The sequence below is a fragment of the Phacochoerus africanus genome, chromosome 3 (assembly GCF_016906955.1).
Source record: "Phacochoerus africanus isolate WHEZ1 chromosome 3, ROS_Pafr_v1, whole genome shotgun sequence".
Lineage (NCBI taxonomy): Eukaryota > Metazoa > Chordata > Mammalia > Artiodactyla > Suidae > Phacochoerus > Phacochoerus africanus.
In genome coordinates, this window is record NC_062546.1 from 117588211 (window position 1) to 117615540 (window position 27330).

Here is a 27330-nt window from a genome sequence, read left to right on the forward strand (position 1 = left end):
TACTATGCTGAGCTGGGGATCAAACCTGCGTCCCAGCACTCCAGAGATGCTGCAGATCCCATTGAGCCACAGTGGGAACTCTAGGATTCCTTTTCTTATTAACTAATGGTACTATGCAATTTTTCATTCTGAGATAGAGCCCCTCAGTAATGTTGAAACCAGCACATCCTTTTCGGTGCATTTGCTAGGGAGCAGATTAATAGAAATACCAGTCTGGTTCATTTTGGCCTTGTTCCAGCTGTGTTGTAGATTAAAACTACTTCAGTATTTCCTTCTTTCTCTCCTTCCTGATTTTGCGTTATTCTGTCTTAATTTCCTTATGTACCTTGGATCAGTGAGTGTACTCGTTTTCTCATAACGTCATTCACCAGTTCTAATCCTCTAACTCTTTTCATGCAAGTGCAAAGATATCTCTGTAGTGCCATTAGTTTTCCTGAGCACTCCTCCAAGTTACCGGGGGAGGATTTATTTTCATGGCTTGGCATCTGAATGGCCTGGACCATAACACCCAACAGCTATCCACTGCTCATCATTAGCCAGAGGGGACCCTACGATGTGGTTGTGGTAGGAAACCTGAGTGAAATGGCTGTTTGGGGTGGTCATCAGTAACAGGCGGCTGGCCTGCAGGGTCTGGCTGGGCAGATGGTGCAGCCCTGGGGCCCCTTCATGCCAGTTCACCTCTCGGCTGCAGAGGATGGAATTGGCTCTGATGTTTCCCTGGGCCAGGATCTCAGCTCTATACTAGCCTTCATTACCTACCAGCAGATGGGAGAGTCAACCCCATAACTTTCCATTTCCCAATCGGGACTTGATTCTGCGAAGATGTTTGGCTCTGTTGGTGCTGTGCAAAGAGTTGCTTTACTGGCGGAGAGGAACCAGCCGACATATGGCACGTGGACGTGCACAGTATGCACACACCCAAGGCTCTTGAGTCTTATCCCTCGCCAGATGTGCATTGAGTGAGGGACTTCTGGCTTTTCACTTGAGAAATTTCCAGTACAAGTCCATGGAAACTTCCCCAGAAGCCTTTTAAAGGCTGGACTGCTTTCTTCCCCCACAGTCACCGGCAGTAGGCACACCCTCCCCTCCTGTGGATGCTGCAGGATCACAGCTATCTCAGGGCTGCTTAGCAACAAAGCAGGTTCCATCAGTTCAGTCTCAGAGTGCAACAATTTTGCAGTGCATACCGTTCTCTGGGTAACATGAGCATCAAGGGAGGGGCAGAGAATTGAAAAGCGTTGGTTTTCTTGGATCAGGGCAAGATAACATTCTAAAAAATTAAATATTCAGAGTCTGTTTCCCTTGAAGGGTAGGGTCACTTAATGCTTCACTGAAGGACCTCTGTTTGAGTCATAAGGTCCCCTCTCAGGTGGAAGTCTCTGCCTCTGTCCCATTGTTTCTAAGCCAACTTTCACATGTTCCCTCGAAGTAAGTAAATAGGGCCTCAGGGTCAGAAGGGAGACCCCCTCCTGAACAAGAGCCACTTCGCACATTTTTATTAGATTAGGTCCCCGCTGCTGGGATTATCTCTGCCCTGGAAGCTGTTTGTGTTGGGCCGCTCTGTTGCATTATTCAGAGGCACCACCTCCCTTCCTATTGTACCTCAGGCTTCTAGTCTTTGGTGAGTTCATAGCTATAACAACAACAAAACAATACAGAAAGGGAGAACATTAGCTATGCCTTTTTTTTTTTTTTCAAACTGATACTTTCAGAGAAGGAATGTGTACAGTTTCCTGTAATGAAGACCTGCACAAACTCTGAGTGAATTTTGAATTCATTTTAGACAGGGAGTAGGGTAATATGCCCTTAGCATCTTGTCAGGGTAGAGATGAGAGTGACCATAGATATTTGACCTTCCCCACAGCTCAGCAACCCCTCCAACAGCATCCTTAAAAGACGTTGCTCCAGTCTGTCCTCAGTCTTGTGGGTGATGGAAGATATCTCTCTTCTTTTTAAAATCAGCTCTTGAAAGGTGACGTTTACGTATAACAAAGGCACATGTTTTAAGTCAGCGGTTGGTGACAGTCAGGATACAGAGCACTAACCCACTTCAGAAAGTTCCCCATGCCCTTGTGTAATTCTTACTCCCCACTCTCTGCTCCCTCCCCATCTGACTTCTATCACCGTGGGTTAGTTTTGCTAGTCAAGAGACTTTGTATAAATTGAATTGTACACCATGGACTCTCTTTTGTCTGGCTTCTGTCTCACAGCATGTATTTGAGGTTCCTCTATTTTCCAGTCGAAAAGAGACTTTGAGTTGTATCCCAGGATGTAGACTTACACGACAGGGAATATGACTCATGCCTCTTCTGCCCACTCAGTGATTATTGAGAGCCTGAACAGTTTTTTTTTTTTCTTCTTCTTTGGCTGCACTGGCGGCATATGGAAATTCCTAGATTAGGGATTGAATCCGTGCTGCCACAGAAACATAGGATTCTTCACCTGCTGCACCACAGTGGGAACTCTGAGAGCCTGGACAGTTTTTCTTTGATGAGAGTGTGGCCTGGGGTGCAGGGGTGACTGACTGTCCAGAGCTGCCCAGGACTCAGTTCCTGGGAAATTGGGTTTTCACTGGTAAAACTGGTAAGTCCTAGGCAAATTGGGATGAATTGATTGTACTAGCCTCTTCTGGTAGATGCTGTAAAGAACAACAGGGCACCAGGAGAGTGAGCTTCTAAATAGTATAGAGGAAGGGTGAGAAAAATGGACATTTTATGTTTCTTCACCTAGAGACTCAGCTGCAAGGGACTCAACTCTGGGAGAATCCTTCTGAAAGCCATCCAACTGGAGGGTTGGCTGGGTTTGGGTCACTTACCCGATTTCACCTGATTTTTTTTTTTTTTTGTCTTTTTAGGGCTGTACCTGCGCCATGTGGAGGTTCCCAGGCTAAGGGTCCAGTTGGAGCTGTAGCTGCCAGCCTGTACCACAGCCACAACCACAGCTATACGAGATCTGCAACCTACACCACAGCTCACGGCAACACCGGATCCTTAACCCAGTGAGCGAGGTCAGGGGATCGAACCCGAAACCTCATGGTTCCTAGTTGGATTCATTTCTGCCGTGCCACGATGGGAACTCCTCAACTAATTTTTTAAAAAATGTTTTTTATCATTTGGCTTCCTGTTTTATTAAGGACATATTATGTTTCATTACCTTTCTACTTTCTGGAATACTGCTTTAAGAGCTCTGATGTTGCCAACATTTTCCACTTAAATGTCATCAAGATTGCAAAGTACACATTGAAAGCACTAAGATGAACAAATTGAAATAATAATTATTGTTATTTCAAGGTGCTTGGTTTGATGCGCTCCAGCTGCATTATTTTGATGTGTTTAATTTAAAAACTCCAACCGCTTTTTTGACTGAATTGCGAGGCATTGCCCTCATGTGGTTTCTCTGAGGATGTCGGCTAATCTCTCATTTATATCTGAAATAATTGATGAGCCATAAGTTTAGCTGAACACATTCACCTGTTGATGTTTGAGGAGGCTGTAATCGGCCAGCTTTCCTTTTGTGATGGATGAAATTCCTGGCAGTTAACTATGCCAAATAATTTTCCATATAAATTCTGAAATATACTCTTAGAAGCATGCAAGATTCCAAGGGCCGTCTTTCCTAAGTAGCACTGGGGGTGATAGGGCCGTTTGGGACTATATCCATGAGCCTTTATGTATTATACAGTTAGTGGGACTTTTTAATGCTTCTCTTCAGAAAAGTGCCTCATTTTTTCCTTTAACTTTTTGATTTTTAAAATCTACACAAGTAAGGCCTGAATATATCACTGAAGCAGGTGAAACAGTAAAGAAATCTTACCAAGCGAAAAGAAAATTTCAATCTTATTTTCCCAATCCCTATCCCTGTCAGATTAGTGGCTGTGCTTTCAGAATTTTTGTGCAATTGAATCAGCCAGTAGCCTTTTTTTTTTTTTTTCCTTAAACTGAATCATACCATAGGTGTATATGGGTTTTTTTCATTTAAACATATTTTTAAATTTTTATTTTATTATTTTTTTTAATCTTTGCTTTTTAGGGCCGCATGTGCAGTATATGGAAGTTCCCAGGCTAGGGGTCAAGTCGGAGCTGCAGCTGCCAGCCTATGCCACAGCCACAGGAACAGCTGGATCTGAGCTGCATCTGAGACCTACGCTCCAGCTCACGGGAACTCCAGGTCCTTAACCCACTGAGCGAAGCCAGGGATTGAACCCGCAACCTCATGATTCCTAGTCGGATTCGTTAACCACTGAGCCACGACAGGAACTCCTAAATATATTTTTAAAGATTTTTTTTCATATTAGACTATGTCAGTTTATTATTTTTAAAGCTATGGTGATTCAGTAGTATGGAACTACCTAAATTTATTTAACCACTTCCCTGTCTATGGTTATTTAGGTTGCTGTTTTTCTGTTAGTTATCATGAATATACTTGTATGTTTTTGTCTGTATGTATTTTTTCTTTTTTCTGCTACACCTTCATAATATGGAAGTTCCTGGGCCAGCTGCTGGCTTGCACCACAGCCATGGCAATGCCATATCTGAGCTGCATCTTTGACCTCTTTGATAGCTTGAGGCAACACTGTGTCCTTGACCCACTGAGCGAGGCCAGGGATCAAACTCATGTCCTCACAGATACTATGTTGGGTTTTTAACCTGCTGAGCCATGACGGGAACTCCTGTCCATATGTAGTCATTTCTCTAGATCATTTGAGAATGAAGTTGCTGTGTCAGTGGATAAATTAAACTAAGTTTTGGTACATACTGCCAAATTAGCCTCAACAAGTCTATACACAATTCCCCTCAAAGTTTGAATTCTTTTAACATGTGAAAAATTTGAAACACAATGAATACGGGTAATTAAATTTTGCAAGCTCAAACAGCAAATTGGGAATTTGCTTTGCTTTTAGTAAAATCTTATTTATTGCTTACTTATACATTTGATTTGTATAAAGCTCAGAAAAAGTTTAAGACACTTGGCTTACAGATTTAACTTGCCCGTTATAATTTCATGGACTTCACATGAGCTCAGGTTTAGGATGAATTTTAATGTTTTCCCATGACTGACTGCTAAGATGCTTCCATAGAATCAACCCTAATGAAAATGTGGTCACATAGAAGAGTCCAGAAATGACCTCTGCCTAAAAGATTTTCCATACCAAAGCTCAGTGAAGAGTCTAGTTCTTTAGCACTTCATTATCCCATTTTTAAATTCCTCTTTTTTTTCTTTTTAGGGCCACACCCCTGGAATATGGAAGCTCCCAGACTAGGGATCGGATCAGGGCTGCAGGTGCCAGCCTACGCCACAGCCATGGCAACACCAGATCTGAGCTACGTCTATGACCTACACTGCAGCTCATGGCAATGCTGGATTCTTAACCCACTGAGCATGGCCGGGGATTGAACCTGCATCCTCATGGATTCTAGTCAGGTTGGTAACCTGCTAAGCCACAACAGAAATTCACCCATTTTTAAAATTCTCAGTAATTCTTTCTCAAATCATTGGCTCTGTCAAAGAAATTTTTTTGCAAAGAATTAAAACAGGATGCCAAAATGTTGCTAAGACTTCATTTTTTTTTAATGAGGTAGTAGTATACACTTACTAGTCTACCATGAAGTATTATTATAAGTAATTAAAATGAAATTGCTGTACTTTTCAGAGCAAACAAGGCAGGAGAAAGGCCCTACAATGATGTAGTGATTTTTTCACCAATTCACTTCATTTCCTCTCCCTAACTTAATATATTCTTTTATGTTTACAGAAACCTGTTGACCTCATTGGGTGGAGATGTAGTCATGAAATCAAACAGCTCATATTGTGAACTGAATTTCTTGTTTACTTGGGATGGGACTGATGTAATTTGCAGATGACCCTTTTATGAAGGGCTTTCAATGCTTTTACTTAATTTTAAGATTTTTTTTTTTTTTTTTAGGATCCCCAGTGGTTCCACATTTGAGTTCTATCCTCTTGACAAATAACTCTTAACACCCAGTTTCTGCTTTTACTTCTTACTCTTTTTCTACTTTTCGTGCCCGAATAAGCTTAGGCCTGACTTTTACAAAATAAAACCACAACATGAACTTATAGTTATTTTCCAAATATCTTTGAGTCCCTGCTCCATTGCAGGCACTGTGTTAGGTTCTGCAGGCAAAGATGAAACAAGATACGGGTCCTCGAAAGTCTCCCTATATGCTGGGGGCTTGTCAGGTGCTCACATAATTAGAGTATGCTCCAGAGTCTTTGACCAGTCCCAAGGAAATATTCCTTTCTTTTTCTTGCCAGGGCTGTTTGCATTTGTGTTATTCTATCCTGAATTTCAGCTAAGGGTTGAATATTTACATTTATAATCCTCAGGTCCCTGGGCTGATCTTGTTCATCTTTGAAGCCTCAGAGTTCCCACCTTGACACTTTCCAAATTGGACAATTCAGTAAAACCTGGCTTTTTAGGGGTGGTTTTGCCTCTCTGAGGTAGTGGTGACATTTCCTGTCTCCACGTATGTTGCTTGCAATAGAGGGACTCAGGACATGGGATGTAGAAATACCCTGATGTGGCTATTTAAAAATCAGACTATAGTTTTTTTTGTTTTTTGTTTTGGTCTTTTTTTTTGCTATTTATTGGGCCGCTTTCATGGCATATGGAGGTTCCCAGGCTAGGGGTCGAATCGGAGCTGTAGCTGCCGGCCTACGCCAGAGCCACAGCAACGCAGGATCCGAGCCGCGTCTGCAACCTACACCACAGCTCATGGCAACGCCGGATCGTTAACCCACTGAGCAAGGGCAGGGACCGAACCCGCAACCTCATGGTTCCTAGTCAGATTCGTTAACCACTGCACCACGACGGGAACTCCAAGACTATAGTTGATTTACAGTTTTGTGTCAGTTTCTGCTGTACAGCATAGTGACCTAGTCATATGTATATGTACATTCTTTATCTCATACTGTCTTCCATCATGTCCAGCCCCAAGAGACTGGACATAGTTCCCTGTGCTATACAGTAGGGTCTCATTGCTTATCCATTCTAAATGTAATAGTTTGCATCTACCAGCCCCAAATGGTGTGGCTTTTCATAACAGGGAGTACGTTCTTCGCGTGCCTTGAGAGATGTCACAAACCCTAATCAGAGTGAGGAAAGTTTGATGTTCAAGTTTGGCAGAACATTCTAGGATTTGCAGAATTGGCCTTGTTAACAAGCCCTGGTGACATCAGCTCCTATCTCTCCAAGGCTTGGGCTGCATCGCAAGCTGTTGTTCCTGCTCTGCTTTCTTCTTGGTCTTTATAACACCCAGTTCTCACTTTTTCTAATTATTACTTTGGAAGAAACTGAATTTCTACTTCTGTTTAGATTTAGAAACTGTCAAGTACTGTAGTTTGCTAGTAAGCTTATTACAGACAGCTGTGGCAGGGAGGTAGCAATTGTCATGGTTTATCTCAAAAACTAAAAGTTGTTTGAGCTTCATGAAACAAATGATTTAATCCAAGGCAGGAAATGAGAACAAATTCAGTGAGGTCACTGTGAGTTTAGCCGCAGCTGAGGTGATTAACAATAGGTGTGATTTATGAACTACTACTGTCTCCCACAGTAGCCATGCTTTGCCCATTGTTTCATAAGCTTTAAGAACATTTGGCCATAGAGATGTTCATTTCCAATAAGTAAAATTTCTCTAATAAAATCTTTTAGCAATAAGAAAGTCTTTATCTCTTTTTACATGAAGTGCCAAAAGTACAGGGAAGAGGATTTGTAATTTGTGATAAAACTTAGAATGGGGTTGAATAAGTTTTACTGAAGACCTTTACCTCCATCCCATCTTTCTTTGTGCTACTTGGTCAGCAGTATTCTGTAGATTTTAATTAGCAGCTCAGAGAAGGAATTTTCAGTACAGTATCCGAATGAGGAATGTGCTTTTGGTTTCAAGTAATTTGATGGTTCCTATCTTAAAGGGAGTTTCATTTTCTGATTTTGTATTTTCTCTTGTGTTTTTTCTGCTTCCACATTCTCACCAGATGGACTCAGATGAAAAGAAAGGTGGTTCTCTGAGGGGAAAATAGAAGCCTGCGATGGTGGTAACAGGGGGTAGAACTGTGAAGAAGGGATAGTATTTTTAGGAAATTCAAGGAGAAAGAGAGCAAGCGAAAACTTGCAATGGAACTTAAAGTTACAATCAGGTGGAAGTCTCAAGCTTTTGAAATGGGCTTCTGTATTAACTGTAGTCAGACAGGAAAACAAATTATTCTAGGTATTAGGGAAACATAACCACCCCTGGACTGAAGAAGCACAGGGGGAGAATCTTTGTCTAGAGTGCAGGATGGCTGGTCTCTGAGGCTGTACCGTTGGAGGTGAGCAGGAGCCAGTGTTTTGTAAAAAAAAATATAGCAAGTTAGATTTTATTTGAGTTACTGTAGAAGAGGAGAGAGACTTCAGTATAGAACTGAGCTCAGCTCCAAGTACAGCAAAGATAACTGGGGACTGATAGCCAGCCAGGCAGTGAGGGGGTCAGTGGAGGGGAAATTACTAAGAGGCTGTTAAGGGCAGGAAGACGCTTTGTAAGCCAGTTTAACAGGATTCTTGCTAAAGGCAGGCCAAGGACTTAGCCATCAATTGAGGAGGGTGAGGAACTCTGACATCAAGGGTTGGGGCGAGGGGTTTCCTCCCTAAACCAACACAACAGGATTCTTGCTGAAACTGGGCTCTGCAGGCCCAGGGAGGCCAGCTGGCCAAGGTTGGCCAAGGTTGAGGCATAGCGAGAAGAGGGCTCAGAGGGAGTCTGATTACACTTTGGTCAGGCAGAGTCTTTGTCAGGACAAGACTTGGACTTGCAGACTGAGGTGTCTGTGTCATGTGTGCAGGGTCCCAACAGTGTGGGATGGAACCAGGGATGGAAGGAATGGGGACCAGGCACCACTGCATTCCAGCTTGGAACTCTGAGAGTTCGAAATTTGAACCTGGCCTTCCAGCTGCAGGTTCCTTTGAGGGGCTCGAAAGGCTGATGCTGAGATGGGTGGGGCAGGGCTTGTCTGGTGGGGACTCTTTCCACAGGAGAGAAACCTTACAGACATCACGCTCAAGGGCTTCAGGAGGCAGATGGACAGTGGGGGCAGAGAGGGCAGGGCCCTCAAGGAGGGGGAGCAGATGGTGTTTCCTCCTGGATGTTCTGAGTGGATGGAGGGGGAGGCTTGAGGATTAGGGGAGGCTGAATCAACAGGTGAGGAGGAAGCCTCTCCCTTCTCCTCTTTCTACCCCATGCCAAGCTCCAAAGAGGACCATGATTTGTGGCATAAAATGACATTAATTTTGAGTAGTTGTTATCCATATTTGGTGTGAATTGCTGTTCTGCACACTAGGAAAATCATGAATGTGTATGTCTATAAAGGTAGAAGGATAAAACATATAACAGCTTGTTAGGTTGATGTATAGCCTTTAAACATTTAGGCATTTGGTAAGCGGGACTCTTGCCTCTAGACCTGCTTTGTTAGGAAGGGACTGCAAAGTTACTGATTGACCCACAGTTCAGGCTTATTAAGGGGCTTGCGAAATTTCCACACCCAGGGGTAGAATGGGTAGATGCCTAGTTGAACATGTATAATTAAGAAAGGGCTACATAACAGAGAATCGATTAAGGGGCAGGTAAAAGGACCATGAAGAGAGATGATGGGAGAAGAGGAAAGAATATGGGTCTGGAAGTTTGGACAAGAGTGACCTGCCAGAGGCCAGTGACCTGTCAGAGTCCCTCTGAATTGGCTAGAGCCAGGCTCTCTGCAGAGGTGCATGTGTGGCATTTTTGGTTAAACCTGAGAACCTTAGGGAGCATAAGTGGCTTTATGGGTTGTATGGATAAGTCAAAAAAATTCACGTGAAATGGCTTTAAAAATAGCTGCGAACTATGCAAATGCTAGATGAGGCATCTCCTTGGCCTAAATTGTTTTTCCTCCAGAGTTTTAGTGTCCTCTATGGGGGTATTTTGTGGGGTTACATTTCATGGGACATACCATTTTATGGTAGAGGTTCATTTTATTTATTTGTTTATTTATTTATTTTTTCTTTTTTAGGGCTGCACCCAAGGCGTATGGAGGTTCCCAGGTTAGGGGTTGAATTGGAGCTGTAGCTGCTGACCTATGGCACAGCCACAGCAACGCAAGGTCCAAGCTACGTCTGCAACCTACACCACAGCTCACCGCAATGCCGGACCCATAACACACTGAGCAAGGCCGGAAATCAAACCTGCGTCCTCATGGATGCTTGTCAGATTCGTTAACCGATGAGCCACAAATGGGAACTCCGGTACAGGTTCATTTTAAAGCAGTGATAAGGGAGTTTCTCTTGTGGCTCAGTGGCAACAAACCCGACTGTTATCCTTGAGGAACTGGGTTCCATCCCTGGCCTCTCTCAGTGGGTTAAGGATCTGGTGTTGCCATGAACTGTGATGTAGTTTGCAGATGTGGCTCAGATTCAGTATTGCTGTGGCTATGGTAAGGCTGGCAGCTGCAGTTCCTATTTGACCCCTAGCCTGGGAACTTCCATATGCTGCAGATGTGGCCCTAAAAAGACAAAAAGTAAATAAATAAATTTAAAAAATAAAATAAAAACAGAGATGACCAGAGTTCCTGTTGTGGCTCAGTGGGTTAAGAGCCCAGTATAGTGTTCTTGAGAATGTAGGTTCAGTCCCTGGCCTCACTTAGTGGCTTAAGGATCTGGCCTTGTGGAAAGCTGCATTGTAGGTCACAGATGTGGTTGAGATCCAATGTTGCTGTGGCTGTGGTGTAGGCTGTCAGCTGCAGCTCCGATTCAACCCCTAGCCCAGGAACTTCCATATGCCAGGTATGGCCCTAAAAAAGAAAATAAAAATAAAAACAGATGACCTTTGGAGGACATGGTGTGGGAACATTTCTTTTTTCAAAATTAAAGCATGTCTCCTCCCAAGTGGACCCGGTTTTAACCCAGGTAACATTTCTGTGGGTGTCTGGGTGTGTGTGTGTGTGTGTGTGTGTGTGTCTTTGTGTGTGTGTGCACATGCACCAAGAGTAAGTTACTCAACCAGAATCAGCATTGTCGCAGGGCCAGTAATTCCTCTGGTCTTTTGCCATTAGCCAGTCTGAAAACTCTGGTCCCTACCAGGGTGTTTTAACTCCATGTATATGACTCAGACTAAACTTTCTTAGTAGAGTGGGGCTAATAAGAGGTGTGGCCTTCTGTTTGCACCAGTTTGTTTGGGAATCATGAGTATATGCACCTGCAGAATAAAGGGAGCACATAATCGTATCACAAAGACTTGTCACTCCTCTGGATGTCTGCCATTTATTATCATTCCTCTGCTTCGGTGCCATTTCGGATTCAGTCCCTACTGTCAGCAATCCGGCACTGCTTGCCAGCATTCATTCTATTCCATTTGTACTCCAAGTTGCAGTTCCCTTTACAATGTACTCTGATGCTTAAGGTGTTTGTCAGCTGTTATTTAAAGGAACGAATGAATTTGTATTCAGTAAACGCAAAATAACCTAGAGAAATGAAAGTTTGAATCTGAAGTTAAGTGTCAGAACCGGTGAAGATGGCTGTATAAAACTACTGAACCAATCACATGCAAGTTAGTCACATTTTTATGGATTTACCATAGTTTAATTAGTTTCCATTTCTTTAAAGACCCCAGTTCTGATTCTTGTTTGAGTGAACATTGCCCTGGAGTCAGAGAGAGCTAAATAACCAAGCTACTTCCTGAGTCATATCCAATACCTTTTAGAAACTGCTCAATATCGCCACTCACATTCTAGGCAGTAAATATCCTCAGCGAAGTATTTTAGGTCTGTTATGCTTCTAATTTCAGAATTCTTGAGTGTTTACCATCTGAAGCTCTAAGTTTAGGGGAGGAGATCACTGGGCAAAATGACATATATTTTTTAATCTTCCTCAGAGACTTTCATTTGAAAGACTGAAGAAAAGCCCTATTTTAATGTGAGAGCACGTGTGCACATGTGCATGCGTGCATATATCTTAGGGAGGTGATTAGAAAATACTTTAATTTAAAAAATTAAAAAAATTTTTTTTGTCTTTTCTATGGCTGCATCTGCAGCATATGGAGGTTCCCAGGCTAGGGATCTCATCGGAGCTGTAGCTAATGGCCTACACCACAGCCACAGCAACACAGGATCCAAGCTGCGTCTGAGACCTACACCACAGCTCACAGCAATGCCAGATCCTTAACCCACTGAGCAAGGCCGGGGATCGAACCCTCAACCTCATGGTTCCTAGTTGGATTTGTTAATCACTGAGCCACGACAGGAACTCCAGGAAATACTTTTAAAAGCAGCAAATGATGTGAAATGTTTCTGGCAAGTTAGGTTCATTCCCCCACTATTGAAGATAGTCCTGCTTCTACAAACTAAACAGAATTCACATGTACGGGAACCTGCTGCTCTCATTTTAAAAAGCTTTTTGTTGTTTTTTAGGGCATGAGTATAAGTGTTTCTTGCTTAGATTCTGCTGGCTATTTTTTTGCTACCACAGATTGCATATTCGAGAGACACTATGCTCTTCTCTCCTTCCCAGCATCCAGGTTCCAATAGCAACTTGGCTGAAGGTATAATGAGCCTGGAAGCCCTTATCTCCTAGTTATAATGAATGAAAAGCTTATAACTGGAACCAGTTTCAAGTCCCATTCCTATTACCAACACACAGACCTAGATGCTGGCCATGAAAAGGTCTAACACAGCCTTTTTTATTCATTTTTATATACACTCTACTGATGTAGAGAAGCAGAGATAGAAGTTGGGTCCTCTCCATTCTCTGACGCACTGGAAGCAGATTTTGTGTCTTTCTCTTTCCCTGCTCTACGTTTTGGATCTTTGCCGTGACAACCACAGGGTGATGCCCCCATGCGCCAGAGAACAGTTAGCAGCAGACAGCCGTGGTGTTTGAGTCACTCACTCAAGGCATCTGTGCCTGGTCCCTTAGTTAATTCTAGACCCACTGGTTTTAAACCATAATCCTTCCAACCTTTAATCTCATATCTTGATCCCTGTCTCTGATTGCTAGGGGTTGGACTCTGGTTCTTCCTCTCCTAGGCAAATGGCCTTGAATCTCTGCTCTACTGTGGGTGGGAAACTTTTTGTTTTAACTCAAGTTTATGGGTTCGGTTCCTGTCACTGGCCACTTGACCAGCCTAGACCCTTTATGAGCAGCAACCATTTCAACGTTATAAATTGTTTTTCTTCTCAGGTTCTCTTTCATGTCCTCATGTTTGTCTGTTAACTGCTGCTGACCATCCAACTTTTTTTGATGCTAAAGGTCCAATACAGCAAATGCCAAGTAAACAAATATATGACCATTTTTTGATGTTAGTCTTTCCTTCCTGACTATTGAGAATAGAAGCCCATTGTCAAGACAGTAATACTTTCTTCACCAGTTTCTCTGTGCTCCATCTATGTCCTCCAGCATAATCTTATTTGGTCTTTAATTGTTTAAAACCTTTCTTGATTAATTGGTTTCTCATTAATATACTATTGGCACCAGAGAGAATGTGTTTATTTGAGAGAGTGTGCACTGGCATTACATAATTAATTTTTATGAATTCTACCAGAGGATATATTTTATTACACTAGAAGAATTTATTTGTTTTTTTTCCCCAGTGGATGCCAGAAGATGGATTTTTTGTGTATGTCATTTTTTTACATTTAGAAAGATCACTGGACCAAAAAATCATCAGTGTCTGGAACACTTTAGAGGTTCTGTGTTATGTGTTATGATATTGTCTTAATTCTTCTTTCTCAGTTATAGAAATAACTTCTTCTTGATTGAGTCTCCACCCACACAGTCAGGAAACAATGGCTTACCACATCCATCATGTCTGTCTCCACGTTATCATGTTTCAAAGGTTTCCCCGATTAATCCAGTGGAAGCTGGAATCACTCATAATTATAATCCTGTTATGCTTTCTTTATTTCTTGATGTGCTTGTTAATTCTTGTCCATCCTGCAGTGGTCTGTAACATAGTGCTATTATCAGTTCTTAAGTCTCTAAAAGCCTCTTGTCTGCCATTTTGACTAAGATTGATTCACTGTACTTTGTCGAAATCGATCATTTTGGATTAAAAAAAAAAACTGTCCTGTATATTTGTTCTGGCTACTTTTTGCATGATTTAACTTTTTCAGTTAATCAGTCTGCCAAGCTGGTTGCTTTTCCCTTTTTGGCTTCCTTTCTCTTGCGCTTTTCTTTTTAAAGAACTGTGTATCTCTTTATTTCTCCCTTCTTCTCCTAGGCAACACCTCTGGGAAGAAAAGCTAATTGCAGTGGAATGAATTCTTTAGGACCAGGCTAGACACTATTCCCTTTTCCTTTTTCATATAATGAAAGAGAGGGTCCCTTTCCTTGGCGAGGCTCTCTCTGAGGAGTTTCTAGGGTGAAAGCTTCGTGATTGACTGCTAGGCATTTTGCAGACACTGTAACATGCTTTTTGTATATAACCTTACACTCCTCTGTGTACTGATATACCACACTCAGGTGGACTCAAACGTCAACACCGGAGTTCTTTTGGACACACTAGCATTGTCTTTTCTTCTCCTAGGTACTGACTTTAACATAGATAGCTTACCTCTACCTCGGAAAGCCCATCACGACTGGGCCCTTTTTCACGAAGAGTCTCCGAAAAACAATTATAAGCTCTTTCACCAGCCAGTCATCACCTTGTTTAACTACACCGCCACCTTCAGCCGCCATTCCCACCTGCCGTTAACTACCCAGTACCTGGAGGGCCCAGAGGTCTTGACGTCACTCCAATACCTGGTCCCCTTGCAGTCCAAAAACAACCTTCGAAAGAGCCTTGCTCCGCTGGTGTATGTACAGTCTGACTGTGACCCACCTTCAGATAGGGACAGCTATGTTCGAGAACTTATGACGTACATCGAGGTTGATTCCTATGGTGAGTGCTTGCGAAACAGAGATCTCCCTCAGCCGCTGAACAGTCCAGCCTCTATGGACGCCGAAGGCTTTTATAGGATCCTTGCCCAGTATAAGTTCATCCTTGCTTTTGAGAATGCGGTTTGCGATGACTACATCACAGAGAAGTTCTGGAGACCTCTGAAGCTGGGGGTCGTCCCTGTGTATTACGGGTCCCCCAGTATCGCAGACTGGCTTCCGAGCAATAGAAGTGCCATTCTGGTATCAGCTTTTTCTCACCCTCGAGAACTGGCAAGTTACATTAGACAGCTGGATCACGATGACCGACTGTATGCAGCCTACCTGGAGTGGAAGCTGAAGGGCGAGATCTCCAACCATCGCCTCCTCACTGCTCTCAGGGAACGGAAGTGGGGGGTGCAGGACATCACGCAGGAAAACTACATCGAGGCCTTCGAGTGCATGGTGTGCACCAAGGTGTGGGATAACATTAGGCTGCAGGAAAAGGTAAGTGCATCTAGCTTTGGCACAGAGGTGCCAGGCTGGCTGTCGTGATGTTCTCTGCCGCTCTGCCTTCTTCTGCTGCAGGGGCTGCGTCACTGCCCCTCATTTCTGTCCTAGAGGCCAGGCTCTGTGGGAAGGGTAAATATTTCATTTCTTTTTTCTTTTTTTCTTTTTATGACCGCACCTGCTTTTCTTTTTTTTTTTTTCCCGCTTTATGGCTGCACCTGCAGCATGTGAAAGTTCCCAGGCTAAGGTTGAATCAGAACTGCAGCTGTCAGCCTACCACAGCCACAGAAACACCTGATCAAGCTGAATCTGTGACCTGCCTCACAGCTTATGGCAACACTGGATCCTTAACCCACTGAGCGAGACCAGGGATTGAACTGGCATCCTTACGGACATTATGTCGGGTCCTTAACTCAATCAACTAAAACAGAAACTCTAAATATTTTGTTTCTATTCTTTGAGGACTGTCATGAAGTTTACTAGCCCTGTCCTTCTTCCCAAAGTCCTTAAATTCTCCTTTATTGTTTCTTCCAGAGGATACTGTACTGCAGGTTCTGGGCAGTGATACAGGAAGCTGTAGGGGAGGGAAGAAGACCAAAAAAACAAAATAAAATAAAATAAAATGAAAGTTCTGAATCTCATCCACATGGTCATTCCTTTAACCTCTCCATCAAGGCTGTGGTTTCTGCCATACCCTTCATGCTCTTGCCCCGCTGTTTGCCATTTTGAAACTTATTTTCATTTCATACACACAATTAACCCTTCTTTATCTCTCTGATTGTTGTTCTTTCTGTGTCTGACATACACACATACTTATTAATATATATATATATTTATTTTTTTTTTGTCTTTTTGCCATTTCTAGGGCCGCTCCCGTGGCATGTGGAGGTTCCCAGGCTAGGGGTCTAATTGGAGCTGTAGCCACCGGCCTACGCCAGAGCCACAGCAACACGGGATCATAGTTGCATCTGCAACCTACACCACAGCTCACGGCAATGCCGGATCCTTAACCCACTGAGCAAGGCCACGGATCAAACCTTCGACCTCATGGTTCCTAGTTGGATTCGTTAACCACTGAGCCACGACGGGAACTCCCATACTTATTAATATAAAGAGGATATTCAAATAATCTGGGGATAATCCTTAAACTACTTATTTTTCTTAAATTATTGTAATTAATGTTCTTAGTAACACCTTCAAATTCTACATGTTCTTAATGTTTACTTTCTTACTTTATTATTTATGACAGGAATGGTTCCACCTTATATATAAATGATTTTATTAAAAGGAATCTTGTTGCAAGAAAAAGATTACTTTCTGCTGTCTTTGAGATTGGTCCTGCTTGGCCATCACTCATCATTTCCTTGACTCCTCTATGCACATTATGTTTTAGCTAAATTCTCTAAAGGCAAACATTTTTGTTAAATATTTAAATGTTTATTTTGGTTATCATATTACTTTCAGGTCAAACATAAACCTAAACAGCGTTTGGAGTTAATGTATTGAACATATACCATATGAGGCTTTCATGTGCTAAATATGTTTATGTTTAGAAAAATTTTAACTAAATTTAAAATATTTGTTTTAATAAATTTAAACCATTTGAAACATTTTCATAATTAAGAGAATTTAAATTATTCTTTTTTTTAATAATAAAGTTTTTCTCATAAAATCTTTTAAGCCTAGTGTCTTGGTTAGCAACAGGAACAGTAAATATTACATCACTCTTCTCAGAGAATGCATGCTGATTTCCAGTGACTTCCTTTATGACCTAATTCGTAGGGCGACCTTACAGCAAAAACCAAAAGACACACACACACGCACACACACACACACCCACCATTGCAAAAAGCATGTGAGAAAGTAGAAGCCACATTAATTCCCTGTGCTATACTCATTTTTTGAAGTGTATAGTTTTATTTTATTTTTTAACTTAAAAGATTTTTTTTTTTGTTATAGTTGATATGCAGTGTTCTTTCAATTTCTGCTGTGTCCATTGTTGATTCTGAAAATGTATCAGAGCAGAAAACAGAACTACTGAGGGGGAAGATTTGCTTGGGCTGCCTTTCACTATCCTTTGCAGGGTTGGAGATTATGTTCACAGAAAAATGAAAGAACCATGCAGATTCTAACTGCTTCTGCATCTCACAGAAGCCCTGTTGGGATGACGACTGGGGACTGGAAAAGAGGATATAGTGACATTGGGAAGTGGCTTTTTAAAAGATATGGGGAATACATACATTCTTGCATTTCCAACAGAAAATGCTCTTTGATTGCTCTATGTCAGAGTGCCTGAAGGAGGTGTAATTGATGTTCTTCTCTTTGGAGTGTCTGAGGAAAAATAGAGTAGACCTTCCTTCAGCCTGCCCTTATTCCTCCTAGAGAGGTGATCACTGGAGGTGTTGGAAGACTTTGCTTGCATTTCAAAGAACGTGGTAAAATTTGCAAATGCTAATGTGCTACGTTTTGAAAAGCAAAACACAGCATACCATGAAAGTAAATTAAAGGGCATTAGGCCAGTTGTTCTCATTTACATTTATTTTACAAGATTTGTTACAGCTTATATATAGGTATGCCTTAAAGTAAGCTTCTCAGGTATGTTTACTTTCTCCCTTTCAGACAAAGAAAAGCTGAAAGAAATAATTTGATCTCCTCCAAACTTTTTTATCTTACAATTGTTTATAGTTTGTGTCATTGTATTTAGATGTAGAAAATATTAGAATATCAAATGCATTTCCCCTTTATTATGCTTCTTCCTCTGATAAACATATACACCTAGTATGTTAGTTAGCTATTGCTGTATAAACAATACTGCCACAAACTTAGTGGCTTAAAACAACATACATTTGTTATTTCAGATATTTGTTGTATCCTCTGTGGGTTAGGATTCTAGTTACGGCTTAACTGGGTTTCCTGGAAGGCTGCAGTAAAGTGTCATTGAGGGAAGGATTCTCATCTGGAGGCTCAGCTTCCAAACTCACATGCCTATTTCAGATTCCGTTTCTTGAGGTTGTAGGACTGAGGGCTTCAGGTTCCTGCTGGCTGGAGGCTGCCCTCAGCTCCTGGAGGCTACCCATGATTCCTTGCCCTGTGCCTTCCCAACAGGGCTGCTTGATTTCTCAGAGCCAGCAAGGTGTGGAGAAAGTCCAAGACCAGTGCTCCTGCCTTATTGATGTAACCACATGTATGTAATCCCCTGCATCCTCTCACCTCTGCCATGTTCTCTTGATTAGAAGCAAGGGACAAATAACACCCACACTTGAGGAGAGGGAATAATACAGTGGTGGGACTACCAGAAGGAGGAGGTCATGGGTCCATCATGAGTCTCAGCATCACACCTAGTGAGCCTGAGTGGGCTTATTCTCAGTGTTGTCTGCTCGATTTATGTAGGGAAAAGCCTTTCAGTATTGAAGAGGCCAACATAGGAGTTAATTGTAGTCAGTTAAAAGGGCATTTATTGATGAATTATCCTGACCTCAGAGAGACAACAGGTAATAACTGGAAATTTAATTTTATAGAATTGCGATTTTTTTAAAAAAAAAATCAGTCTTATTGAAGTATAACTGACTTACAATAAGCTGCATATTTAAAGTGTACAGTTTGATTAGTTGTTACATGTGCATATACCTGTGAAACCATGACTGTAGTCAAGAAGACAAAGATAACTATCTTACCCCAAAAATCACTCATGTCCATTTGTGATTCATTCCATCTCCACCTCTCCCCCTTCTTCAGGCAACCACCTGTCTGCTTTTTGTCATTTTTGACAAAGAAGCCAAGGCAGTTGTCTAGAATTTTATATAAATGGAATCAGATGGTGTATATTCTTTGGTGTTCTGGCTTCTTTCATCCTGAATGATAATCTTGACATTTATCCACAGAGTCACATTTATCAATAATCTGTTTCTCTTTATTGCTGAAGTTTGTATATACCAAAATTTGCTTACCACCTGTTTCCAATTTTCGGCTATTACAAATAAAGCTTCTATGAATATTCACGTACAGGTCTTTGTATAGATGTATGCTTCCATTTCTCTTCCATAAATACCTTGGTGTGGAATGGCTAGGTCATAGGGTAGTGTACATTTAACATTTTGAGAAACTACCAAATTGTTTTCTAGAGTTGGAATGACTCTTCATTCCTGTCAGCATTGCATGAGAGTTCCATTTATTAACAATTGGTGTGGTCAGCCTTCTCATTTTTGCCTTTCTAGTGGGTGTGTAGTGGTATCTTACTGTGGTTTAATTTTCCTTTTCTTAACTAATGATGTTGAATATATATATTTTTTTTGGGGGGGGATTTTTAGGGCTACACCTGAGGCATATGGAAGTTCCCAGGCTGGGGGTCAGATTGGAGCTGGCCTGTGCCACAACCACAGCAATGTGGGAACCATGCTGTGTCTTCAGCCTACATCACAGCTCATGGCAGCGCCAGATCCTTAACCCACTGAGTGAGGCAAGGGATTGAGCCTGCATCCTCATGGATACTAGTTGGATTCATTTCTGCTGCACCACAACGGGACTCCCTTTAGTTTTTTTTAAGTTAAAAAATTAAATTAAAAAATTAAAGTTTTTTACATTTTTTAAATTAAAAAATTTAAAAAGTTTTTATTTTTTTAATTAAAAAATTAAAGTTTTTAATTTTTATGAAGTCTAGCTCATACATTTTTTTCTTTTATAGTTTCTGCTTTTTGTGGCCTATTCAAAGACATCTTTGTCTACCTGGTAAAGTCGCTAAGATTTGCTTCTCTTTTCTTCTAGCAATTTTGTAATTTTAGCTTTTACAGTTAAGACTGTGATGCACTTAGGGTTGGTTTTTGTGATGTGGTATAGTGTAAGAGTGAGTTTTTTATTTGTATATCCAATTATATCAGCCCCATTTGCCAGAAAGATCATTCTTTCTGATTGAATTACCTTGACTTCTCTTTTTTAAAAGTCAATTGGCCATATATGTGTGGGTCATTTTCTGAGCTGATCAGTATGTTTGTATTTGAGTACTGCTACTATATAAGAAGTCTTGAAATGAGGTAGGTTGTACGTGTGTGATATGGGTGCTGAGAAGTGTTCCACAATGACTTCAATGCTCAAATCTCAGGAAAGGAGGCAGGAGTCACAAGGAAGGGGGTGAGATGTGCAGTTGTTTGGAGCCCTCCATGCTGAAACATGAGACAGGTGAGGTTGAGAGGCTCAGGTAGAGCAGAGTGTCCCTCATCTGTGTCCCCTCTCCCCTCGGTCTGGGGACCCACTGTTCAACTTCCTTTGGAAAATACAGCTCTGATTTTGCTGGGGTGGGGAGCATAGGTTTCCTCTTTGTGCAGATTGATTATCTGGAACCTTAATTACCAAATGACCTTCTTACTAAAATGACATGCAACTCTTCTGTTTTTAGTCCCATTTTTATACCCATTTCCTGAGATTCTTTATGCCACCAAATTCTTAATACCTTGGGGATGCTGCATTATAGATTGAGTTGCTTTACTGCCTTCCCACTGCTTTTTAGAACTCAGCTTTCTCAGGTCAACTAAGTCATTTGCCGCCCATTGCTGATCTCTGCAACTTCAAAGTGTTGTTGCTGTTGTTTCCATTTTTTTGTTTGTCCTTGTGAATTTATGCTTTAATAAAAAACTCCTTACTGTCATTTTAGTGGTAGTACTAACTCATCATTGGGAATAATAACCCTAAGTTATCAAATGGACACCTGCCAAAAGAGAAGTAGCTGCTTTACATTCCTTCCTTCCTTCCTTCCGTTCGTTCGTTCGTTCGTTCGTTCCTTCCTTCCTTCCTTTCAGTTATTTTTACTTTTTCCATTATAGTTGATTTACAGTGTTCTGTCAATTTTCTACTGTATAGCAAAGTGACCCTCTCTCTCACATACACACACACACACATATACACATATTCTTTTTCTTACATTATCCTGCAATCATGCTCCATCACAAGTGGCTAGATATAGTTCCCACTGCTATACAGCAGGATCTCATTGCTTATCTGTTCCAAATGGAATAGTTTGCATCTATTAACCTGAAGCTCCCAGTCCATCCTACTCCCTTCTTCTCCCCCTTGGGAACCACAAGTCTGTTCTCCTAGTCCATGAGTATCTTTTCTGTGGAAAAGCTCATTTATGCTGTATATTAGATTCAAGATATAAGTGATATCATGGTATTTGTCTTTCTCTTTCTGACTTCACTTAGTATGCGAGTCTCTAGTTCCATCCATGTTGCTGTAAATGGCATTATTTTGTTCTTTTTATTTATTTTATTTTTAAATTTTTTCTTTTTATTTTTTAAATTGTAATTAATTGTTATTTCCCCAATACATTTTTTTTCTACTGTAGAGCGTGGTGACCCAGTTACACATACATGTATACATTCTTTTTTCTCATATTATCATGCTCCATCATAAGTGACTCAACATAGTTCAATTCCTAGTGCTAAACAGCAGAATCTCATTGCTAATCCATTCCAGAAGCAATAGTTTGCATCTATTAACCCCAAGCTCCCAATCCACCCCACTCCCTCCCCCTCCCCCTTGGCAACTACAAGTCTATTCTCCAAGTTCATGATTTTCTTTTCTGTGGAAAGTTTCATTTGTGCCGTATATTAGATTCCAGATATAAGTGATATCATATGGTATCGTCTTTCTCTTTCTGACTTCCTTCACTCAGTATGAGAGTCTCTAGTTCCATCCATGTTGCTGCAGATGGCATTATTTCATTCTTTTTTATGGCTGAGTAGTATTCCATTGTGTATATATACCACATCTTCCTAATCCATTCACCTGTTGATGGACATTTGGGTTGTTCCCATGTCTTAGCTGTTGTGAATAGTGCTGTAATGAACATGCAGGTGCATGTGTCTTTTTCAAAGAAAGTTTTGTCTGATATATGCCCAAGAGTGGGATTGCTGGGTCATATGGTAGTTCTGTATGTAGTTTTCTAAGGTACCTCCATACTGTTTTCCATAGTGGTTGTACCAATTTACATTCCTACCAACAGTGAGGGAGGGTTTCCTTTTCTCCACACCCTCTTTAGCATTTGTTATTTGTGGACTTATTAATGATGGCCACTCTGACAGGTGTGAGGTGGTACCTCATAGTAGTTTTGATTTGCATTTCTCTAATAATCAGTGATGTTGAACATTTTTTCATGTGCCTGTTAGATATCTGTATATCTTCTTTGGAGAAATGTCTATTCAGGTCTTTTGCCCATTTTGCAGTTAGGTTGTTGGTTTTTTTTGATGTTGAGTTGTATAAATTGTTTGTATGTTTTAAAGATTAAGCCCTTGTCGGGTGCATTGTTTGAAAGTATTTTCTCCCATTCCGTAGGTTGTCTTTTTTTTTTTTTTATGGTTTCCTAATCAGTTTGATTAGGTCCCATTGGTTTATTTCTACTTTTATTTCTGTTGCCTTGGGAGACTGACCTAAGAAAACCTTTGTAAGGTTGATGTCAGAGAATGTATTGCTTATGTTCTCTTCTAGGAGTTTCATGGTGTCTTATGTATAAGTCTTTAAGCCATTTTGAGTTTATTTTTGTTAATGGTGTGAGGGTGTGTTCCAGTTGATTTACATGTGGCTGTCCAGTTTTCCCAGCACCATTTTATATTCTTGCCTCCTTTGTCAAAGATTAATTGGCCCTAGGTGTCTGGGTTTATTTCTGGGTTCTCTATTCTGTTCCATGGGTCTGTATGTCTGTTTTGGTACCAATAGCACACTAACTTGATTATTGTGGCTTTGTAATATTGCCTGAAGTCTGGGTGAGTTATGCTTTCTGCTTGGTTTTTGTTCCTCTGGATTACTTTGGCAATTCAGGGTTTTTTATGGCTCCATACACATTTTTGGATTGTTTGTTCTAGGTCTGCGAATAATGTCATGGGTAATTTGATAGGGATTGCATTGAATCTGTAGGTTGCTTTGAATAGTATGGCCATTTTTATGGTATTAATTCTTCCAACTCAGGAGCTTTCCATTTCTTTGAATCCTCTTTAATTTCCTTGATTAATGTTTTATAGTTCTCAGCATATTAGTCTCTCACCTCTTTGGTCAGGTTTATTCCTAGGTATTTAATTTTTGGGGGTGTGATTTTAAAAAATATTGAATTTTTGTATTCCTTTTCTAATATTTTATTGTTAGTATACAGAAATGCAACCGGTTTCTGAGTGTTAATCTTGTATCCTGCTACTTTGATGAATTTATTGATTGGTTCAAGTAGTTTTGTGTAGAATCCTTAGGGTTTTCTATGTATAGTAACATGTCATCTGCATACAGTGACGATTTTACCTCTTTTCTTCCAGTTTGGATACCTTTTATTTCTTTTGTTTGTCTGAGTGCTGTGGCTAGGACTTCAATACTGTGTTGAATGAAAGTGGTGAGAGTGGGCATCCTTGTCTTGTTCCATATTTTAGTGGGAAGGCTTTCAGCTTTTATCCATTGAGTATTATATTTGCTATGGGTTTGTCATGAATGACTTTTACTATGTTAAGGTATGTTCCCTCAATACCCACTTTGGTAAGAGTTTTTATCATTAATGGATATTGGACTTTGTCAAATGCATTTTCTGCATCTATTGAGATGTTCATGTGGTTTTTGACTTTTCTTTTGTTAATGTGGTGTATGATGTTGATTGATTTGCATATGTTGAACCATCCTTGTGAACCTGGGATAAATCCCACCTGGTTGTGATGTATGATCCTTTTTATATGTTGTTGAATTTGATTGGCTAAATTTTTTTTTGAGAATTTTTGCGTCTATATTCATCAGAGATATTGGCCTATAGTTTTCTTTTTTTGGTGGTACCTTTGTCTGGTTTTGGTATCAGGGTGATGGTGGATTCATAGAATGTCTTTGGGAGTGTTCCTTCTCCATCTGTCTTTTAGAAAAGTTTAAGAATAATGGGTATAAGTTCCTATGTTTGGTTGAATTCGCCTGTGAAGCCTTCTGGTCCTGGACTTTTATTTGTAGGGAGTGTTTTTATTACATATTTAATTTCATTTCTAGTGATCACCTTTTTCAATTGATCTATTTCTTCTTGATTCACTTTTGGCAGGCTGTAAGTCTCTAGCAAGTTGTCCATTTCTTCTGGGTTGTCACATTTGTTGGTGTATAATTGTTCATAGTTTTCTCTTATGGTTTTTTGTATTTCTGCAGTATCTGTTGAGATTTCTCCTTTTTCATTTCTTATTTTATTTGTTTTTTTCCTCCCCTCTTCTCTGGTTTGTCAATTTCACTTGCTTTTTCAAAGAACCAGCTCTTGGTTTTATTGATTTTTTTGTCTATTGTTTTTTGAATCTCTTTTTTACTGATTTAACTCTCTGATCTTTATGATGTACTTCCTTCTGGTGACTTTAGGTTTTGCTTGTTCTTTTTTTTTTCTAATTCATTTAGGTGGTGGGTTATGTTGTCAACTTGAGCTTTCTCTTCTTTTTTGAGGAAGGCCTGTTATCTCTGTGTATTTCCCTTTAAGCACTGCTTTTGTGGCATCCCATAGATTTTGAGTGGTTGTGTCTTCATTATCATTTGTCTTGAGGTATTTTTTAATTTCTTTTTTGATTTCCTCATTGGCCCATTGGTTTTTTTAGTAGCATGTTGTTTAGTCTTCATGTAGTTAGTTTTTTCTCTTTTCCTGTGGTTGATTTCTAGTTTCATGCCATTGTGGTCAGAGAAGATACTTGAAATAATTTCTATACTCTTAAATTTGTTGAGGTTCGTTTTCTGCCCCGGTATGTGGTCAGTCCTTGAGAATGTTCCATGTGCACTTGAAAAGAATGTATATTCTAATTTTTTTTTTGCATATAATGTCAATTAAGTCTAACTCTTCTTTCTTTCCTTCTTTCTTTCTCTCTCTCTTTCTTTCTCCCTCCTTCTCTTCTTCTTTCTTTCTTTCTTTCTTTCTTTCTTTCCTTCCTTCCTTCCTTTTCCTTCCTTCCTTCCTTCCTTCCTTCCTTCCTTCCTTCCTTCCTTCTTCCTTCCTTCCTTCTTTCCTTCCTTCCTTCCTCCCTCCCTTCCTTCCTTCCTTCCTTCCTCCTTTTTAGGGCTGTACCCATGACATATGGAGATTCCCAGGCTAGGGGTTGAATAGGAGCTACAGCTGCCAGCATACGCCACAGCCACAGCAACAATAGATCCAAACTGCATCTGTGACCTACACAACAGCTCACAGCAATGCCAGATTCTTAACCCACTGAACAAGGCCAGGGATCAAACCCACAACCTCATGGTTCCTAGTTGGATTTGTTTCCACTGCATCTCAATGGGAACTCCAAGTCTAACTTTTCTACTGTGTCATTTAGGATCTCTGTTGCCTTATTGATTTTCTGCCTAGAGGATCTGTCCACTGATGTGAATGGAGTGTTAAAGTCTCCTACTGTCATTGTATTCCCATCAGTTTCTCCTTTTATGTCTGTTTGCATTTGTTGTATATATCTGGGTGCTTCTATCTTAGGGGCATATGTATTGACAATTGTAACATCCTCTTCTTGAATGGATCATTTTATCATTAAATAGTGTCCTTCTTTGTCTTTCTTTATGGCCTTCATTTTAAGATCTATTTTGTCTGATATGAGTATTGCAACTCCTGCTTTCCTATCTTGTTAATTGGCATGAAATATCTTTTCCCATCCTTTCACTTTGTCTATATGTGTCCTTTGCCCTAAGGTGAGTCTCTTGTAGACAGCAGATTGTAGGCTCTTGCTTTTTTATCCATTCTGCTACTCTGTGTCTTTTGATTGGAGCATTCAGTCCATTGACATTTAAGGTAGTTTATTGATAAATATGTATTTATTGCCATTTTAGACCTTGTTTTCCAGTTGATTCTATGTTTCTCCTTTGTTCCTTTCTTTTTTTGGTTGGATGATTTCCATTTATTTTACGCTTGTGTACTTTTCTTTTTAGTTTTTTTAAATATAATGTTTGGTTTTGATTTCTGGTTGCCCTGTTTTTTAAGTATGTTATATATTTTTTCTTTGAACACACTTTCATCTAATATGTACTAAACACAAAACTTATTCTTCCTGTATCATAAATGTCACCCGTTAAAAGTTATCCAATAGACATATCTTAAGTCAAAATTTTTCTTCTTAAAGATTAAGCATAATGTAAGTAGTTTGGATAATCTTTTGAAGTTAGAATTATAAATAAGTTATGAAAATGGAGAGGATTTCTAAGAAAAAGGAAAGATTCAGTCTGCCATGCTTCTAAAAAGCAAGGCAATTTAGATATTTCCTATTTTATTTGAAATAAACAAAGCAGGAGTTTCCTTGTGGTTCAGTGGGTTAGAGATCGGGCATTGTCATTGCATCATCTGGGTTGCTGCTATAGCTCAGGTTCGATCCCTGGACTGGGAACTCCCACATTTTGGGTATGGCCAAAATGAAAAAAAAAAAGCAGACAGTCTTGGGTTAATAGAATTTACTTTCAAACAAATGTATGTATAGTAATCTCATTTTTAAAATATTTTATTTATTTGTTTATTTATTTATTTGTTTATTTATTTGTTTTTCTTTTTAGAGTTGCATCTGCAGCATTTGGAAATTCCTAGGCTAGAGGTTGAATCGGAGCTGCAGCTGCCAGCCTACTCCACAGCCACAGCAATCTGGGATCTGAGCCACATCTTTGGCCTGTGCAGCTTACAGTAATGCTGGATCCTTTACCCACTGAGCGAGGCCAGGAATCAAACCTGCATCCTCATGGATATTAGTTGGTTCTTAACTTGCTGAGGCACAGTGGGGACTCCCTCATTATTTTAATATTTTAAATTGAAAATGTGAGGGAAAAATTCCAAGTGGGCAGTTACAGTTGCCTCATGCTTTCTCCATATAAACCATGTATTTTCCTATTTTGATTTTTCTTTTCCTACCTTATTGAAGTGGTGGTCTTAGAATCATAGAATGTCAGGGTTAAAAGTAGCTCAGAGATCTTATAATTCAGTATCCCTTCAGCTGCTGAATCCTGCCATTTCC

The 27330-nt window shown here is 40.4% G+C and overlaps 1 protein-coding gene across 1 annotated transcript in view; it reads left to right on the forward strand.

The window, feature by feature from the left end:
- The window catches only part of FUT10 (fucosyltransferase 10), a 71835-nt gene that overhangs the window by 37833 nt on the left and 6672 nt on the right, over positions 1-27330 (forward strand). The window contains exon 4 of the mRNA XM_047772521.1: positions 14541-15376. Within this exon, the coding sequence (XP_047628477.1) occupies positions 14541-15376 (836 nt within the window). The remainder of the gene's footprint in view (positions 1-14540; positions 15377-27330) is intronic.